We start from the raw sequence: 17266 nt of genomic DNA, 5'->3' as shown, positions 1-17266 counted from the left end.
GATTTATTTGTGGAGTTTTTAATGATAGCCATTCTGACCAGTGTGAGATGATACCTCATTTTATTTTTGATTTGCGTTTCTCTAATATAAAGTTTACCATCTTAACCATTTTAAAATGTACAGTTCAGTGGCGTTAAGTACATTCACATTGTTATGCAACCATCACCACCAACCATCTCCAGAATATTTTCATCTTGCCAAACTGAAACTGTCCTTATTAAACAGTTACTCCCCATTCCTCCTTTCTCCCCAGTCCCTTTCTTCTTGGTTTTTTAAATTTACATCATATAAGAATGTTTCTGTGCCTTTGTAAAATTACTATTGAAGGTATTTTCTATTTTGGTCTTCACATCTTCATGTGTATATAACTTGGTCTTAGAATTTACTTTTAGGAAAACTTTGTTCCTACTGACTTGCTTTATCTCTTACGAGGTAAAAAGTGCTGTGTAGATTCCCTTTGCACCTTGGTTGCCAAGAAGGCTGATTAGCTTGAGTTTGCTGGCACAATTTCATACCTCCATTTTATTTTTGTGGTTTAAACCCCCTCAGAGCTCTTCTGGAGCAAATGAGGTATGGTAGAAGAAATAAACTTTAAGTAGTGTTTAGTTTGTATCAGAGAATTTTTTGTGTTGGTCCTAGGTAATATTTTTACATTCCAAAGTTCACAACTTATTTGTGAGATAAAGATTAAAAAATTGGCCTTTGTTGAAAAAATGTACAATGTGGGCTTCCTTGGTGGCGCAGTGGTTGAGAGTCCGCCTGCCGATGCAGGGAACGCGGGTTCGTGCCCCGGTCCGGGAAGATCCCACATGTCGCGGAGTGGCTGGGCCCGTGAGCCATGGCCGCTGAGCCTGCGCGTCCGGAGCCTGTGCTCCGCAACGGGAGAGGCCACAACAGTGAGAGGCCCGCGTACAGCAAAAAAAAAAAAAAAAAAAAAAAGCACAATGTAAGAGGTGTGAGTTGTCAGTTTCAGCTTTATTCAGGAACCTTACTGATGACTATATCCTGGGAGACAGCCACTCAGTAGCTCTGAGTAAACCCCGAAGAGGTAGGGGGAGAAGCCGGTTTAATCATGATTGTTGGTTGGGGAATATGTGCAGTCAGGCTTACATCTCAGTAAAAGATGACAGCTAGTCACAGGGAACAGATATCTCTGTTAATGATTTTGGTGCTTTTCTAGATATGGGAAGATGCAAGAATCTGGTTATTAAAATTCTTCCTGAGATATACATAGAACTATCTAAGGGGCCTGTTTTTCCACAGTACAGTGTGCCTCATCCTGTTTTTTGCCCTGAACTCCTCTCAGGGTTCATTATCGGTCAGAAACTGCAGTGGCTAATGACTTAATATCCATGTATAACTGGATGGTGAACGACGTTCCTTTTTTTTTTTTTTTTTTTCCCAGCAGAGTTTAGTTATATCTAAGATAGGCAGAAGGTCTTATAGGAGAAGGTTATGGGTAAGTTTGAAAGACATTATGTCCAAAATGCGGGATCTTATTTCCCTGACCAGGGATTGAACCCGGGCCCCCTGCAATGGAAATGCAGAGTCTTAACCACTGGACCGCCAGGGAAGTCTCCCAAAATAAAACCTTTTAAAGGAAGAAGGAAATAATATTTATTACATGCTTATTATGTGACACAATTTTGTTAGTCCTCACAAGAGCCCTAGTTTATTATTAATAGATTTATTATCCCCACTTTTCAGATGTGAAAACTTAAGCTTGTTGATGTAAAATGACTTTCCCAAGGGCTCATAGACAGTAAAAGTGGAACTGGAATTTGAATTTTTTTAAGAGAAATTATAATAGAATCTTTATTACTGATGTATCTGTTTTGGCAGGAACATTTTGTAATATAAACATGAACAGTTACAGCCTTTATTCTGTAAGTGCTTTGGAAGTATTTATCCACTTCTGGGAAAGTATCTTAAGGAAAAAAAGCCTTTTTTTTGTAAAGGATACAGTAATTCAGTTCCTAAAGGCTAGAATTTAAAAATAAAGACTGTACTCTGAGATTTAAAAAATCAACATATACTTGATCAGCAGAAATATACAGAGTATCTTAAAGGTAAATGACAGCTCCTGGTCTGCAAGTTTTGACCTTTTTTTTACGTTAATGAAATTCAGCAAACAATTTCTTTTGATAATAGGATAAATATTATTACTAATAATGGAGATAGTGACTTTAGTTTTATTCCTTCCCTTCTGAACACTTACCCCTCTGAGGAAGATTAAGATTGCTTCTTCTTACATTCTTTACTTTTCCTGTTTACCCCATTACTCCCTTTCCCTTCTCTCTCACCAGCCATGACTTGTCCATTGCAGAGGCTGAGTAAGGATTGAGGAAGTGGGCAAGAAAGATGAAGACAGTTTTAAATTCATTATGGCTGTACTGCTATTTTCACTGTTTCGTTTTCATGCATTTTTTGTTGAAAGGGTATCGATATGACATAGGGGTTGAAGGTAGGTTCTGGTTATAGATAGCTTGTGTTTACATCCCAGCTTTTCCACCTAAGCAAGTTACATAAATTCTCTGTACTTCAGTTTCATCATTCATGAAATGAAGGCTATAATAGTATGAAAGTCATAGGATTGTTTCAAAGAAAAATTAGGCATAATTTGAGTTCCTGATGAAGGCAGTAGTTCACAACTATGACTGTGCATTACAGTCATTCAGTGAGCTTTTCAAAAATACGAGTAGGGACTTCCCTGGTGGTGCAGTGGTTAAGAATCCGCTTGCCAATTCAGGGGACACAGGTTCGAGCCCTGGTCCGGGAAGATCCCACATGCTGAGGAGCAGCTAAGCCTGAGAGTCACAACTACTGAGCCTGGGCTCTAGAGTCTGTGAGCCACAACTACTGAGCCCGCATGCCACAACTGCTGAAGCCCGCGTGCCTAGAGCCCATGCTCCACAACAAAGAGAAGTCACCTCAATGAGAAGCCCGCGCACCAAGGAGTAGCCCCTGGTCACTGCAACTAGAGAAAGCCTGCGCACAGCAACGAAGACCCAACGCAGCCATAAATAAATAAATAAACAAACAAGTGAATAAACTTTTGATAGAGGCTGGGGGTCAGATTTTCCCCCCATTTTGTATTTGTTTACTTGTTTATTTAAATAGCATGAGATTTTTGTTTCTTTTATTCACTGCTGTGTCCCCAACTCCTAAAACAGTGCCTAACACAAAAAGATTTTATGAATGAATTAAAAAGAAAATTATCTTTGGTCCCAGCAGTTCATCCCTTCTCTTTTTTTAAAAAAATAAATAATAAATAAAAAGTTTTAAAAATTTATAAATATAAAATTCATCTTTTTTGGTAAACAGTTCTATTTGCCAATTTATGGTCAAACTTTCTCATCTTCAACCCCTGGCAACCACTGATCTAATCTTTATCCTTACAGTTTTGGGTTTTCCGGAATGTCAAATAAACTGAATCATACATTATATAGCCTTTTGAGTCTGGCTTTTATCACATTGCATAGTGCATTTGTAGCTCATTTGTGTTGTGTCTCAATATGTTTTTTCAGTTGTTGAGTAGCATTCTATTGAATCTGGAACAAATATATTAACAATCTTGTGCTGTTTGTTCTTTTTGATTTTTAGCTTTCAAGAGTGTTGGATCTTCCTCCAGAATACTTGATCAAGTCAATATCTGCAGTTCCAATTTCCAGAAAAGAGTTAAGTATAATATATTTGTAATGATCTAGAATGTTGCTGGCTTTGTCAATATACGAAAAAAGTTACTCTTCAATTTACAAAATAGTCTTTGAAATTAACCTTAATATATGATTTAACCTATTATTCCCATGGATTTAAATAATAAAATTAAAATCTGTATTTTACATACTGACATGGCAGATTATATTAGTATTCTCATGTTTTGATGTTTATTCTAATAACTATAATTATGGCAGTCTTTAAGAAAAATTTGGAATGAGGTTCGAATTTAATTCTGTAACAGCAAATAAAAGAACTAAGGTTGTAGTTAGACTGTAGTTAGAAAATCAGTTTTTAAAGGGATCTTAGAGATTTTACACCTATCTAATACTTGAATACTATTGTGCCATATTTACCTGCTAGATATTTTTTTGCAGGTTTTGGTTTTTTTGCTTGTTTCCATTCGAGGCCCCCCCAGTGATAGAGAATTACTGGTTAGGACTACATACAACCTATAGTTGCTTCTTGGATTCAGAGAGATATCTCTTTTGTTTGGTCATTCTTATTGATATCTGTTTACGAGTTGGCTAGAAAACTTCAAAACTTGGATAAAATACCCTCTCAGTTAATTAATAATGACAAGAAATTAGCTACATAGTAGGCATTTAAGCCCTAAGCTTAAATTATCATTATTCCATTATGATATAATGATACCATTATGTCCTTGTATTTTGTCCCCTTAACTTTGTCAGGATTTTAAGATTGAGTAGAATGAATGTTCTTTTTCCCAGAATAGGACAAAGGGATAAGTGGAGAAGAGAAAGGCTACGTATGGCCTTGTAAAAGAGAGCATCTTTAAAATGGCCTGCTACAACTTCATCTATACTGAGTTCCAAGAACAGAGGCAACCACTCACCAAAAGATGGGCCATATAATTATATGTAAATTGATGTAATGTTGCAAACCAGTTACCTATTTCATAAAATCTGTAAAGGACATTTTGCATAATAATGGGAATGTCTCAGTTTTTATTTTATGTTTCAAAGACCTTTAATAAGCTGAACCGTATTGGCCCATCTTTTTGTCTTTTTTCTTAATTGAAGTAACATTGGCTTATAACATTATATAAATTTCATGTGCACAGCATTCTCTAAACAGTATAGCGTGCTCATCGCCAAAACTTCAGTTTCCATGTGTCATCATACAGTTGATCCCCTTCACCCATTTCACCCTCCCCCCCGCCCCACCACCCCTTCCCCTCTGGTAACCACCACTCTCTCTCTGTAGCTGCATGTTTGGTTTGTTTACTTACTTTGTTTTTATTTCTTATACTCCACATATGAGTGAAATTATACGGTATTTGTCTTTCTTTGTCTGACTTATTTCATTTAGTGTAATACCCTCGAGGTCCATCCACATTGTCCCAGATGGCAAGATCTCATCTTTTTCTATGGCTGAGTAGTATTCCATTGTTTATATATATACCACATCTCCATTTTAAAAATTTTTTATTGGAGTACAGTTGATTTACAGTGTTGTGTTAGTTTCAGATGTACAGCAAAGTAAATCTGTTATACATAAACATATATCCCCTCTTTTTTAGATTCTTTTCCCATATAGGCCATTACAGAGTATTGAGTAGAGTTCCCTGTGCTATACAGTAGGTCCTTATTAGTTACCTATTTTATATATAGTAGTGTGTATATGTCAATCCCAATCTTATCCCTCCCCCACCTTACCCCCTGGTAACCATAAGTTTGTTCTCTACATCTGTAACTCCATTTCTGTTTTGTAGATAAGTTCATTTGTACCCTTTTTTTTTTAGATTCCACATATAAGCACTATCATACAATAGCTGTCTTTCTCTGACTTACTTTCACTTAGTATGATAATCTCTAGGTCCGTCCATGTTGCTGCAAATGACATTATTTCTTTTTTATGGCTAAGTAGTATTCCATTGTATATATGTACCACATCTTTATCTATTCATTTATGGACGCTTAGGTTGTTTCCATGTGTTGGCTATTGTAAATAATGCTGCAGTAAACATAGGGGTGCTTATATCTTTCCAAATTAGTGCTTTCATATTCTTTTGATAAATACCCAGAAGTAGGATAGCTTTATCATATGGTGGTTCTATTAACTTTTTGCGGAATCTCCATAGTGGCTGCACCAATTTACATTCCCACCAACAGTGTATGAGGGTTCCCTTTTCTCCACATCCTTGCCAACGCTTATTTCTCCCCTTTTTGACAGTACCTATTCTGATGTGAGGGGATATCTCATTATTGGTTTGATTTTCGTTTTCCTAATAATTAGTGATGCTGAGCATCTTTCCATGCGCCTGTTGTCTTGGCCCCTCTTTTGAATAAGATTTTCTTTACCTGCTTGCAGTTCCTTTGGGTAGCTCTACTTTAACAATCTGAAATACCAGGACTTTGGTTTATAGAAAATAAATATTGGGGAGGACCTCAATTTTTCTAGGCTACCAGTCTAAAATTCTGCATATTAAATTTGTTTACAACAAAGGAAAACCCTAGCTTTGCCTTCATAAACCCAGTTATTCTTTAGGGTATTAAAACAAAGCCTAACTGTTCTTGTTTTTTGGGTTTTTTTTTTGGCTGTGTTGGGTCTTCATTGCTGCATGCAGGCTTTCTCTACTTGCAGTGAGCGGGGGCTACTCTTCGTTGCAGTGTGCAGACTTCTCATTGCAGTGGCTTCTCTTGTTGCAGAGCATGGGCTTTAGGCATGTGAGCTTCAGTAGTTGTGGCTCACGGGCTCTAGAGCCCAGGCTCAGTCGTTGTGGTGCCAGGGCTTAGTTGCTTCACGGCACGTGGGATCTTCCCTGGCCAGAGATCAAACCCATGTCCCCTGCATTGGCAGGTGGATTCTTAACCAACTGCACCACCAGGGAAGTCAAAAGGCTAACTGTTCTATATTTCTAACTTGATTCTAAAACGCTATAACATGCCAGGAGAATTAAGAAATTTTATTTTTGTTAATTTGGTTTATTTAATGTGATATGAATCCATTTGCTCATGTCTCCTAATTCAGTTATACAGTTTTCCCTTGAACAACATGGGTTTAAACTGCATGGGTCCAGTTATACGTGGATTTTTTCACCTAGCCTGAACTATGGTACTACATGATCCATGGTTGGTTGAACCGTGGATACAGAACCGTGGATTTGGAAGGCTGACTAAAATTACACTGGAATTTTCAACTGCTCGGATGGTCAGTGCCCCTAACTCCCCCCAATTGTTTAAGGGTCAGCTGAATTTTTTTGTTTGTTTTTTGTCCACGACAGCAGAATCTTAGTTCCCTGACCAGGAATTGAACCCACACCCCCTGCAATGGACGTGCAGAGTCTTAGCCACTGGACTGCCAGGGAAGTCCCAGCTGTATTTTCAACTGTGGTGAAATTCCTGTTTAATACTGCTTGTAGTAGACAGAATTAGTAACTTTGTTACCAGCCAGTACTACTCAGATCTATGGATTTCAGACTGAAACCACAGCAACTTCTCAGAAGCAATAGGGAAGTAGCTATTGCTTTTTTTTTTTTTTTTCTTTTTTCTTTGTGGTACGCGAGCCTCTCGCTGTTGTGGCCTCTCCTGTTGTGGAGCACAGGCTCCAGACTCACAGGCTCAGCGGCCATGGCTCACGGGCCTAGCCGCTCCGCGGCATGTGGGATCTTCCCGGACCGGGGCACGAACCCATGTCCCCTGCATCGGCAGGCGGACTCTCAACCACTGTGCCACCAGGGAAGCCCAGTAGCTATTGCTTTTTAAACTTATTTTTTTAATTATAAACGATATGAAAGTAGAGGGAATAGTTTAGTGAGCCCCTATGTGCCCATCACTCACGATCATTAGCATGTGGCCAGTTTTGTGTTGTCTACACCCCTACCCACTCTCCTTCTTCACAGTGGACTATTTTGACAGCTGCTTTTCATAGTCTAGAAGTTATGTCATTTTAAAGGGATTTTTTTAAATTAGTTTTTCTGTCATGAAAGCAAAACATAACTTTAAGGAAATTCAGGAAAATACAGAATAAGAAGAAAAAATCCCCAATACTCTTACTACATACAGTAAGACAACTGATGTTAGCAATTTGGTATCTCTTTTCTCTTTGAATATGTCTTTCAGCCTTAAAGTCATAGCTATAAAACAACTGTATGTATGATTTTGAACCCTTTCCCTTGGCATCATTTCTTTGAAACTACCACTTTTTAACAATGGCTTACTCTTAACGCTGCCCTGTTGATGGACATTTAGATTGTTTCAGTTCTGACTTTTTACATAGTTCAGATTCAAGAATTGCCTCTCCAGGATGTGGAGAAAAGGGAACCCTCCTACACTGTTGGTAGGAATGTAAATTGGTAAAGCCACTATGGAAAACAGTATGGAGATTTATTTAAAAAAAAAACAAACACAAAAAACTCAATTCCACTCCTGGGCATATATCCGGAAAAGACAAAAATTCTAATTCGAAAAGATACATGCCCCCCAATGTTCATAGCAGCACTGTTTGCAATAGCCAAGACATGGAGGCAACCGAAGTGTCCATCAGCAGAGGAATGGATAAAGAAGATGGTGTGTGTGTGTGTGTGCACGCACATGCATGCATAATAGAATATTACTCGGCCATAAAAAAGAATGAAATATTGCCATTTGCAGCAACGTGGATGGACCTAGAGATTACCATAGTAAGTGAAGTAAGTCAGAGAAAGGCAAATATCAAATGATATCATTTATATGTGGAATCTAAAAAAAATGATACAAATGAACTTATTTACAAAACAGACAGACTCACAGACACAGAAAACAAGCCTATGATTACCAAAGGGGAAGCAGGGGAGGGAGGGATAAATTAGGAGTTTGGGATCAACAGATACACGCTACCATATATAAAATAGATAACAACAAGGACTTACTGTATAGCACAGGGAACTATATTCAATATCTTGTAATAACCTATAGTGGAAAAGAATCTGAAAAAGAATATATATATATACACACACACGTGTGTGTGTGTGTAACTGAATCACTTTGCTGCACACCTGCAACTAACACAATATTGTTAATCAACTATACAGTACTTCAATTTTAAAAAAATTACTTCACTAAATAGACAAAGCAGAAGTTTTTTGTGGGTGTATAATTAAAATCTCCCAAAAGGGAAAACTGGGATCAAGTCTGGTTGATTACCCTTACCTCACTGAAGCATTTACTTCTCTATGGGTCCTTTCATACTAGCAAATAACGCAGCACAGAATTTGTTTTTTAAATATTCTTAGTTTAATAAATTGGTGTTAATCATTATTATTGGCCTAAAAGGATGATTTTTAAAATTTGTCCTTATACCAATGAACTACTTGAAAATATTTGATTTTATTGAGAATTTTTAAATTGAATTAGTTTATTATTTATGTCTCAAATAAAATTTTGGATACTTTGTACTATTAACTTTTTAAACCATCTATAGAAAATTGTGTGACCTGTTTGGGTTTTCCTGGATGTTTGAGAGCCATTCTGTAGGTTTATGGTCATATTAAACCTTTTATAAAGTATCCCACCAGGGAAGTATATTCAATATCCTGAGATAAACCATAGTGGAAAAGAATATCAGAAAGAATGTATGTATATATGTATGTATGTGTAACTAAATCACTTTGCTGTACAGCAGAAATTAACACAACATTGTAAATCAACTGTACTTCAATTTAAAAAAAAGAAAGCATCTTAGCTATGTGTCAAATCATTATTTAGTCTTTGGTACATTCAAATCTTTATTTTCAATTAATATTGCTGTTATAGCTCTTATTTTAACTTTATATGGTTTTTATTTTTTTAATCTTTCTGTTATTCCCATTTTGTTAGGCTAATGTCTTCAGTTTCCCACATTATTGGCACAAATACTTGACTAAATTATCAGAGTTCTTTGGTAAGAATATATTCAAACCTTATATGAGTTTCCACAATTAAAGTTAATCTTTAGAAAATTGAATTGTTACGTAATCATTAGAGAATAGTCTTAGAAAAGAAACAGAATGGTTTGCCAACCAATCCAGTAAGTGAAGAACTACAGACAGAATAATTCCCCATGGCTTGGTACTGTATTAACATTTTTATTTAACATCAGAACTAGCATTATTTTACCAGAACTTAAGTAGGTTCCATTATCATCACCATTTTACTGTGCTACAAAAGAAATTAAGCAACAAGCCCAAGAGCACACAGACACTGATTAATAGTTGAATTTGGGTCTTCGGTTACACCTCAAATGTCGGTAGATGAGTTCGGGTTGATAAGTGTAATCCACGCTAGGCTGCTGGATAATGGATTAAGGCGCAGGAGAATCCTTCCCCCCACCCCCCCAGTTTTATTGAGATATAATTGACATACAGCACTGTATGAGTTTAAGGTGTGCAGCATGGTGATTTGGCATACATATTGTCATGGAATGATGACCACAGTAAGTTTAGTGAACATCCATCATCTCCTATAGACAACATTAAAGAAATAGAGAAAAAAATTTTTTTCCTTGTGATAAAAACTCTCAGGATTTACTCTCTTAACATACAAGTGTTAATTATCTTTGTCATGTTGTACATTACATCCCTAGTACTTATTTATCTCATAACTGGAAGTTTGTACCTTTTGACTACCTTCATCTAATTCCCCCTCCCCTTAACCCCCACCTGTGGTAGCCACAAATCTGATCTCTTTTTCTAGGAGTCTGTTAGTTTGTTTGCTTGTTTGTTTCTGAAGTATAATTGACCTACAACACTGTTCATATTCTACAACATAGTGATTTCTGTACATTTCAAAATGATCACATTAAGTCTAGTTGTCATTGGTCACCATGCAAGGGCATTGCATAATTATTGACTGTATTCCCCACACTGTACATTTCATACCTGTGACTCATTTATTTTGTAACTGAAAGTTTGTACCTTTTAATCTTCCTCATTCTCTCTTCCCCCTACACCCTTCCCCTCTGGCAACCACCTGTTTGTTCTCTGTATGTATGATTCTGTTTGGTTATGTTTGTTCATCTGTTTTGTTTTTTAGAGTCTGAAATTAAGTGAAATCATATAGTATTTGTCTTTCTCTTCCTGACTTATTTCATTTAGTAGAGTACCATCTAGGTCCATCCATGTTGCTGCAAATGGCAAGACTGCATTCTTTTTATGGCTGAATAATATTCCAGTGTGTGGTGTGTGTGTGTGTGTGTGTGTGTGTGTGTGCGCACACACACACATACCACATCTTCTTTATTTGCTCATGTATTGATGGGCACTGAGGTTCCTTCCATAACTTGGCTATAGTAAATAATGCTGCAGTGAACATAGGGGTATACGTATCTTTTCAAATTAGTGTTTTCATTTTCTTTGGATAAATACCCAGACTTGGAATTCATAGGCTGTATGGTAGCTTAGTTTTAATTTTTTGAGGAATCTCCATACTATTTTACATAGTCGCAGCACCAATTTACATTCCCAACAACAGTGCATGAGGGTTCCGTTTTCTCCACATCCTTCCCAACACTTATTATTTGTTGTCTTTTTGATAATAGCAATTCTGACAGGTAGGAATGATACCTCATTGTGATTTTGATCTGCATTTGCCTGAGGGTTAGTGATGTTGAGCAACTTTTCATGTGCCTGTTGGCCATCTGTATGTCTTCTTTGGAAAAATGTCAACCCTGGAACCCTGCCCATTTTTTAATTGGGTTTTTTGTTTATTTGATATTGAATTGTATGAGTTCTTTGTATATTTTGGATATTGACCCCTTGTTGGATATACTGTTTGCAAATATCTTCTCCCATTCAGTAGGTGATTTGCATTTTGGTGATAGTTTCCTTTGCTGTGCAATAGCTTTTTAGATTGATTAGGTCCCATTGGTTTATTTTTGCTTTGCTTCCCTTGCCTGAGGAGACATATGCAAAAAAAAATATTAAGACCAGTGTCAAAGAATGTACTGCCTGGGCTTCCCTGGTGGCGCAGTGGTTGAGAGTCCGCCTGCTGATGCAGGGGACACAGGTTTGTGCCCCGGTCCGGGAGGATCCCACATGCCGCGGAGCGGCTGGGCCCGTGAGCCATGGCCGCTGAGCCTGCGTGTCCGGAGGCTGTGCTCCACAGCGGGAGAGGCCCCAACAGTGAGAGGCCCGCGTACTGCAAAAAAAAAAAAAAAAAAAATGAATGTAATGCCTATGTTTTCCTCTACAAGTTTTATTGTTTCAGGTCTTACATTTAAATCTTTAATCCATTTTGAATTTCTTTTTTGTGCATGGTGTGAGAGAGTAGTCCATTTTAATTCTCTTGCATGTAAATGTCCAGTTTCCCAGCACCATTTATTGAAGAGGCTGTCTTTTCTCGATTGTATATTCTTCCTCCTTTGTTGTAGATGAGTTGCCCATATAAATGTTGGTTTATTTCTGGGCTCTCTATTCTGTTCCATTGATCTATATGTCTGTTTTTTTGTTTGTTTTTTATTTATTTATTTTTGGCTGTGTTGGGTCTTTGTTGCTGCATGCGGGCTTTCTCTGGTTGCGGTGAGCGGTGGCTACTCTTTGTTGCGGTGCGAGGGCTTCTCATTGCGGTGGCTTCTCTTGTTGCGGAGCATGGGCTCTAGGCACATGGGCTTCAGTAGTTGTGGCTCGTGGGCTCTAGAGCACAGGCTCAGTAGTTGTGGTGCACGGGCTTAGTTGCTCTGCAGCATGTGGATCTTCCCAGACCAGGGCTCAAACCTGTATCCCCTGCATTGGCAGGCGGATTCTTAACCACTGCGCCACCAGGGGAGTCCCTATATGTCTGTTTTTGTGCCAGTACTATACTGTTTTGATTACTGTAGATTTGTAGCATAGTTTGAAATCAGGGAGTGTTATACTTCAGCTTGTTGTTCTTAAGATTATTTTGGCTATTCTGGGTCTTTTGTGTTTCCATACAAGTTTTGGAATTATTCTTTTTCTATGGAAAATGCCATTGATATTTTGATAAGGATTGCATTGAATCTGTAGATTGCCTTGGGTAGTATGGTCATTTTAACAATATTCTTCCATCCCATTAACATTTCTTTTAAAGCTGGTTTCATGGTGCTGAACTCTTAGCTTTTGCTTGTCTGTAAAACTTTTGATCTCTCCTTCAAATCTGAATGAAAGCCTTGTTAGATACAGTATTCTTGGTTGTAGGGGTTTTTTTTTCCCTTTTGTTGCTGTAAATATATCATCCACTCCCTTCTTTTCAGCCCACAGAGTAGTAATTTCCACTGCTCTTCCAATTCACTGATCCATCCTCTGTATCATCTAGTCTACTATTAATTTCTTGTAGTGTATTTTTATTTCAGTTGTTGTATGCTTTAGCTCTGTTTGATTCTACTTTATATCTTCTATTTGTTTAAAACTTCTCCCTCTGTTCATCCATTTTCCCAAGCATCTTTGTGATCATTACCTTAAACTCTTTATTGGGTAGATTGCTTATCTCCACTTCACCCAGTTCTTCTTCTGGGGTTTTATCTTGTTCCTTCATTTGGAATGTATTTCTGAGACCTCATTTTGTCTAATTCTGGTTTTATTTCTATGTATTTGGTAGGTTGGTTACATTTCCTATTCTAGACAAGTGATCCTATGTAGAAAACTTCATATGGGTCCTAGCAGCACGCTCCCCTCTGGTCACTAGAGTCATGCTTTAGAGGTGTCCCCTATGTGGGCTTTTTGGGTCTCTCTATTGTGGCAGGCTGACTACTGTGGGCATGCAAGTAGGCCTGGCTCTTTTGTGGGTAGGACAGTGGATTGCCAGGCCCTGCCTTGTGTGAAGGCTGCCAGTCACTGGTAGGTGGGGCCAGATCCTGGTGCAGTGGAGCTCATGGCCAGGGGAGTCCAGGTCCTGGTGCCAGCCAATAGATGGCTGGGGCCTGGTCACCAGGCAACTGGCTATAGAGCCCCAGTGGGTCCTAGGGCTAGTGCTGACCCATTGGTGGGCAGAGCCAGGTCCTGGCATCTGTAGCTGCAAGGCCCTAGTGGTCCCAGTGTTGGTGTCAGCCCACTAGGGCTGGGCCAAGGCCCAGTAGGTTCCAGGGCTAGTGCCTGCTCACTGGTAGGAGGGCCAAGTCCCAGGGCAGCTGGTGGGGCTGTGTCCCTGCCCAGCTGGCTGCTTGGCCTGATGCGTCCAATTATTGGTGCTGACAGGCTGGTCAGGAGGGCTGGGTCCTGGTGTGGCTGGCTGTGTTGCCAGGGGAGTCCAGGGCCTGGTGCAGGCCAGCAGGTGGGGCAGGGCTGGGTCAGAAGGCGACTGGCTACAGAGCTGCAGGGGGTCGTGGGGCTAATGCTGGCCCTCTGGTGGGGAGCTAAGTCCTGGGGTGGCTGGCTGCAGGGGCTCAGAGTCCCAGAGCTAGTGTTAGCTTGCTGACGGATAGGGCCATTGGTGTTGGGTGGTCCCGGGGCTGGTGGTGGCCTCCTGGTGGGCAGGGTCGATTCTTGACAGGGCTGGTGATGGCCCACTGGTGAGTGTGGTCATATCCTGACATGGCTGGCTGAGGTGCCCAAGCTATCCTGGAGGTGATGTCAGCGTTCTGTTGGGTGGGGATGTGTCCCAGTGGGTCCAGAGTCTAATGCTGGCCCACTAGTGGGCAAAGCTGTGTCTCTTGCTGCAGGGCCTAGGGAGTCGCAGGGCTGGTGTCCACCCCACTGGGTAAAGAGGGTCCTATGACCACCTCTGGCAGCTTGGGGGTCCCTGGGCTAGTGTCAGCCCACTGGTAGGTGGGGCCAAGTCCCTGGCCTGGGGTATCCCAGAGGTGGTGAGGACTGGCTGGTACATGAAGCTGGGTCCCAGCACTAATAAGCTAGAGGGAGGGTTTCAAAATGGCACGTACCAGCACCAGTGTCCTGACGGGGTGAGCTCCCTAAATTGGCTGCTGTCAGCATCTCTGTCCCCAGGGTGAGCTCCATTTGCCTCCTGCTCTTTGGGAGGCTCTCCAAGATCTGCAGGTGGGTCTGACGCATGCTCCTTTCGAGTTATGCTTTTGCCCTGGTCTTAGAGCTTGTGAAATTTTGTGTGCACCCCTTAAGAGTGGAGTTTATATTTCCCACAGTCCTCTGGCTCTCCTGAAAGTAAGCCCCACCGGCTTTCAAAACCAAAATGCTGCAGGCTCATCTTCCCAGTGTAGACCCCCAGGCTGGGGAGCCCAGTATGGGGCTTTGCTCCTTGGAGAAAACCTCTGTAATTGTAATTATCCTCCTATTTGTGGGTTTTGACTCTCCCACATCTCTGCCCCTTACTGTTTCATTGTGGTTCCTTCCTTAGTGGTAGGAGATAGTTTCTCCTAGTCTTCAGGTGGATTTCATGGATAGTTGCTCTGTAAATCGCTGCAATTTTGGTGTGCATGTGGAAGGAAGGAAGCTCGGGGTCTTCGATTCTGCCGGCCTGGTCACTTCTCAAGGCTCAGGAAAATTCTTAATGGTCATTATTGACTAGATTCTTTAATGTGATCAGAAGCCACACAGAATTTTTTAGTCATGTGCCTGAATTTCAAGAGTGGTAAGAAGGAAGTGATTTGTGCTCCTCTATTTTGCATTACAGATGGGCTAGCCAGATAATGGTTCAACCCACTTATCCTGCCCATAAAGTCTCATTCTCTAGTTCATTATTAAACATCAGAGGATGTTCAGTGTTGGTAATTATGTGGATGTTTGTATATTAATTAAAATTATTTTTACACCTAGAAGATTTCAAACTACAGAAAATTTATAACGAATAATGTAATGAACACTCATGCTCACTTTCGAATATGTCAGGTCTTAATTTTTTTCCAAATTTTTGTTTTCAGAAATCAAACATCATAGATACCATTGAAGCCACCTGTATATACTTCTTTGATTCCACTCCCTACCATCCTTTCCTAGGGATAACTGCTCTTCTGAAGCAAACGATTGTTTTCACTAATTGGTTGCTTTGTGTTTCTTGGTTTCTTTGTTTTTGCATTGTTTCATCACCAGCCCAATGAAAAGAACAGCACTGTCTGCCTCCTTAAGGAACTACTCAGTGTTAAGAAGAATATTCTTCCTCTCACGTTGAAACTCAGATTACAACATTTTTTAAAAATTGTGCTTTGGTTATTTGAAGGTCAGTGAAGGGACTTGAATGAAGGAAGCTTGTGGAATAGTGGAAGAAGATTTGTACTGATAGAAGCAGTCAAGAGACTTGAGCTTTTTACTGAGTCTGCTTATTAGTTGCAGGAGGATTTTTAGGGGAGACGTTGAACTTGCCGGACATAATTTTTCACATCTATCAAATAAGGTGGTTGCTCTCCCTCTCCCACAGAGATATCATAAAGCTACAACTAGGTAAGGGAAGCGGAAGAGTTTTGTAAGGTGATGCAAGATAAAGTTCTAAATCAATACAAGGTGATGATATTTCTGATTGTTTTATATTTTGAAAGTGTAATTCCTTCTGATAAAATTGTGTCAATGTAGAGAACACATTGATTAGTCTTTTTCATTTGTTTGTTTGTTACACTAGTAATGTTTTTAAGGTAACAGCCTTCTCCTGTTTCAATGTGTCTTTAGAGAAGTAGCTGACTTTCAGCTTTCTGTGGATTCTCTATTGGAAAACAACAATGACCATTCAAGACCAGATATTCAACTTCAAACCGTGAGACTGGCAGAGAAGGTACTTTAGCACTATTATCTCTTTTTGACATTATAATAAATGTAGTATTTCAAAGAAAAAACTACTCTGCAAGCTATCTCTGCAGGCTATCTCAGCCATAATAATGAATTTAATAGCGTTTTTTCCCAAGGCACCTTGAAAAGTATAATTTAAATTTATTTTAGCTGCATACTATAAGGTTAGGATGGTTTTTGAAATCAGGTATAAAACATTCCTCTTGAGCTGACATTATTCAAGTTATTGATTAACTACTTACAGGAAGACTGAAGTGTTAATTAAATTTACAGATTGAAGCTGGATGGACTTCTGAATTTAGGAGAACAAGCTTGATAAATTAGAGCAGTGGGTTGCAGTTTTAAAAATAAGTTTCTGGGAAGATGAACGTTAAAATATGAGAAGAAATGATTAGATGTAAATAGAATCATGATTGCAGAGAAGAAGTGGTTAGATGATTTAACAAACCTCTTTCATTTCTAATTTCTCTGATGCGTTCCGTATCTAAAAGAGGAATTGAAAGGATTGTGGTGAATGACCACATCTAAATTGTTAGCGTAATACCTTCAGAAAAGCAGGTTTGGGGGAAGTTTTTTTTTTTAAATAAGGTTATTACGTGTGACACAGAAGAGGGCATGGGCACACTGAAGAGTCCAAACAATGAAAGTCACTTTCATAGAAAAAAATGTTTAAAGAATGAATATGATAAAGGAGCTTTGGTAGCTAAGTAAATGTTTATTTGACCACAAAAATTACCCCAGATTTTTATCAGGAAGTATACCAGGAATAAAATTATCCTAATTACAAGATTTATTTCCTCCTTCTCCTGTGAGTTCTCAAAAATAAAGGCTAGTGGCTCCTCAGTGACAGCAGGAATTTCTTCATGCTTCATGGGTGTCTCGGGTGCTTTGAACATCTAGTTGGTTAAAAATGTAAAGCGCATCCAT

The 17266-nt window shown here is 39.2% G+C and overlaps 1 protein-coding gene across 2 annotated transcripts in view; it reads left to right on the top strand.

Annotated features, from left to right (window-relative positions):
- The window catches only part of RARS2 (arginyl-tRNA synthetase 2, mitochondrial), a 96037-nt gene that overhangs the window by 18638 nt on the left and 60133 nt on the right, over positions 1-17266 (top strand). For both annotated transcript variants that reach the window (XM_079938817.1, XM_079938816.1), the window contains exons 2-3: positions 3604-3677; positions 16223-16325. In XM_079938817.1, coding sequence (XP_079794943.1) covers positions 3604-3677; positions 16223-16325 — 177 coding nt within the window. The remainder of the gene's footprint in view (positions 1-3603; positions 3678-16222; positions 16326-17266) is intronic.

The sequence above is a fragment of the Stenella coeruleoalba genome (genome assembly GCF_951394435.1).
Source record: "Stenella coeruleoalba genome assembly, chromosome: 12".
NCBI lineage: Eukaryota > Metazoa > Chordata > Mammalia > Artiodactyla > Delphinidae > Stenella > Stenella coeruleoalba.
The sequence above is the reverse complement of the archived record's forward strand: the minus strand, read 5'-3'. Positions and strand labels throughout refer to the sequence as shown.